Raw genomic sequence first — 3,131 nt, forward strand, 5'->3', positions numbered from 1 at the left:
CTGGCTGGGGTTAAACCACGACATCAAATGATGAACAAATGATGATTGATAAGTGAAGTCAAATGGTAATCAAGTGGTGATTGGGCAATGATGGAATTAGTGATTTGACAATGATTTAAATGATGATTCACACAGTGATTAGACAGTTGTACAACACCACTGCTTACTACACTTCTAGTAATGGCTGGATGTATAACTGCCTGCATACAGTGCACCTTGGGGCCAAGATAAGATGTCACTTACCTCGTTGTAGATGCTGGGTAAGGGGTCCAGTCTCAAAGAGGAACCTTGAGGGGTGTCCCTGCTCGAGGGGGATCCCTACCATGCTGCCCTTCAGGGGAGCACAGTGGGCTCAGGGTGGCTACCATACAGGTTTTTATAGAGTGAAGTGCTTGACTCATAGCCAGCCCCACCTCTGTTATACGTGCAGGAGTGCAGCCACCCCTGCTTTAATCCTACCCAGCCTCAGCTCAGACAACACTTACTCCTGCTAAGATGTGGCCTAGGCTCCTTGGCTCCTGGGGAGATGCAGCCCAGCACAGTGCTCCAGGCCTGCTGATGTCAGCCAGGGCTCTAGTCAGTGATGCCTGAACTACAGTGCTGTTCACCTCCCAAAGTAGGGGCACCCATCACACCTGGGGGCAGACTGACTGCTAGGGAAGCCTGTGCTATGTCTTGTCTGGCATGAAAGTTCTATGGGCAGGGAGCTGGGCACTGGGCAAGTTCCTGCCTGGCTGCTCTCCAGCCACTCTGTCACCAGCCTGTAGTGCTGCATGGGATTGTTATGGCCAAACCCACACCTATAAATTCAGATATTTCTGCTTTAAGCATGTCCATAAATCCCAGCCCCACTGTGGTTTCCTGTGTCTTGGCCAGCTGTCTATGTACCCCTAACCCTTTCAGTTAATGTCTTATACACACCTCCAAGGCAGGATGCACCTCAGCAGTGGAGTGGGGGGGATTTAGCTAATACCAAAAGCAAGGTCATCAGTTCTGCACCCTGCTTTCTACCCCTGCCTGGCTCAGCAGCTTTGCTTGGCAGGATGGCAGGCAGCATCCTGCCACCACTGCATCCTTTGGCATATTTTCCTGGGGAGTGGAGGAGGGGGGTGGGGCACATGGAGGTGTGGTTATATGGGTATGGGTGTGTGTGTGTGTGGTGGGGCTGCCTGAACCCAAGCAGGGGGATGCATCATGGGTTTGTGCAGGTATCCCTGAGGTAGCAGCTGGTGCTGTTTGAAGGCCACAGGCTTGGCATGGGGATCAGCACAATGGTGGGGGCCACAGTTCTCCCTGCCACAAGCTCCAAGGTCCAAGCTGGTCAGGAACCAATGGAGCGTTTTCTGCTGTTAACAGATCACGTTCCATATTATGTTCAGGCACTCTAGTAATCCTCATTTGATCCAAACACTGACAGTATTCTGCTAGTTGCAACATTACACAATCACCTTGATCCAGCCTTTCCAGCCTCCTGAAATTCACTGATCTATCTCTTCTTGTGGTAATGGGATTGATTTCTATGAATCAGAACTGCTGCTGCAGCAGTGCCCAGCAAGGCCCCAACCTGTTGTTATGCTGACTCCCGTGTAGTACAAAGGGAAGGTGTGGACAGTCTTCCCCAGCCAGATCATTTGGTCCCTGTTCTGTTTCTAGGGAGAACAGTTGGGGGATTTAGGGACTACTGAAGGAGACAAATCTTCACTGCAGGCAGAGGGTGAAGCAGACAGGAGCCATGTCCTGGGACTTCACACTTCCTTTGCTCTTCCCTTCTTAAACAGAGTCAGTTTGTCATCTAGTCTTGCCAGTCTGTTAGTGACACAAACCCCTCTGTCCAAGTAACCTTTCCCTTCAGCTGTGGCATTTGCCTCCTCTTTTCCAGTCTCGTAAGTACCAAGCTGTCCCAGTGATAAGGTAACATCCCCCACTGGCACACCCACAGCAGCTCCTTGCAAGATAATTAAGCTAGATGCAAAATGTTCCATACTGCAGAAGCCTAGGAGGGGACAAATGTGTATGTATCAAACACTGATAGTGGAGCCAACCAAGGATTGTTGGCAGTACTAGCAAGGATTGTTGTGGCTGGAGCAAGGGGCTATACACAGGGAGGAGAGCACTCTTCTGGAACAAATGTCCTTGTTCTGGCTCCTAGAGATAAGCATAATACAGTTAAGAAACTTATCTCCAGAGTGGGGAAAACTTATCTGTAAAAAAATACCCTCATGAAGTCTGGGCAGGCATGTGCCCACCCCAGGACAATGCATCTGCTGGATCAATGCTGGAGCCAGGACTGGTGATCTCTTTCTCTTTCTTTCTCTCTCTCCCTCTTTAATCCTCTTTCTCTCTCTCTTCCCTTTCACCCTACCCTTTATCCAAAACTCACTGCCATGTGCTTATATAGGAGGTCAGGGACTAACATACCAATTTCTATGCCAAGTGTGTAATTTATTAATAAAACTTTTTGCAAACTCTCTGACTTTTGCCATTCATTTTGACCATGAGCATCTGTGAACTTGGGTGCTCCCTCTCCCTTAAGGGACACACCAAGACTGAAAGTTACGTGAATAAACACCTTGTCCCCAACATTAGTCAAACTACAGTTGCACTAATATTTGTGCCCTTAAGGAGCCTGACAGAACTTTTCAGCTATGGATATTTAATTATTTTTCCGTCCTCTAGAGAAGAAAACTTTTTGTGGTACATAGGCAGACATCAAACCTCTTTTCACTGTATATGCATTCTCACTCATGGCTCTTTTAACAGGAAAATTGAAACTTTGCAATCATCAGTCCTGCCAAACTATCCAGCACCTTTATTTCCCATTTTGTTGTTCTTTTCTGATACAAAAGTCAAACTTCCACAAATAGTTCTTCAGAACAAAAAACCTAAATTATTTATACATAAACAATTACATACAGCCTTTATAATGTGCAGTACAAAATGTACAATGTTTGGAGGAGATACTTACTGCGTATCATGCCAAGGTTTAAACAAGGGTTAATTATACAGACTAGTGCTGATGTTACATTTCACAGAGGCAGCTGCAGGTGCTGTCTTAAAGCACAGGAAAAGACACAGTTCTGAACAGCTGTGCTTGTCTCATCCCCAGGCCCTAACGCTGTGTTTCAGGTTTA

General features: G+C 47.1%; 1 protein-coding gene across 1 annotated transcript in view; it reads right to left on the reverse strand.

Moving 5' to 3' along the window:
* Positions 1-1,745: 1,745 nt before the first annotated feature.
* KIAA0196 (KIAA0196 ortholog) overlaps positions 1,746-3,131 on the reverse strand; it is a 28,046-nt gene continuing 26,660 nt past the window's right edge. Inside the window, exon 29 of the mRNA XM_009079144.1 lies at positions 1,746-1,993. Within this exon, the coding sequence (XP_009077392.1) occupies positions 1,746-1,993 (248 nt within the window). The remainder of the gene's footprint in view (positions 1,994-3,131) is intronic.

The sequence above is a fragment of the Acanthisitta chloris genome, unplaced genomic scaffold (genome assembly GCF_000695815.1).
Source record: "Acanthisitta chloris isolate BGI_N310 unplaced genomic scaffold, ASM69581v1 scaffold127, whole genome shotgun sequence".
Classification (NCBI taxonomy): Eukaryota; Metazoa; Chordata; class Aves; order Passeriformes; family Acanthisittidae; genus Acanthisitta; species Acanthisitta chloris.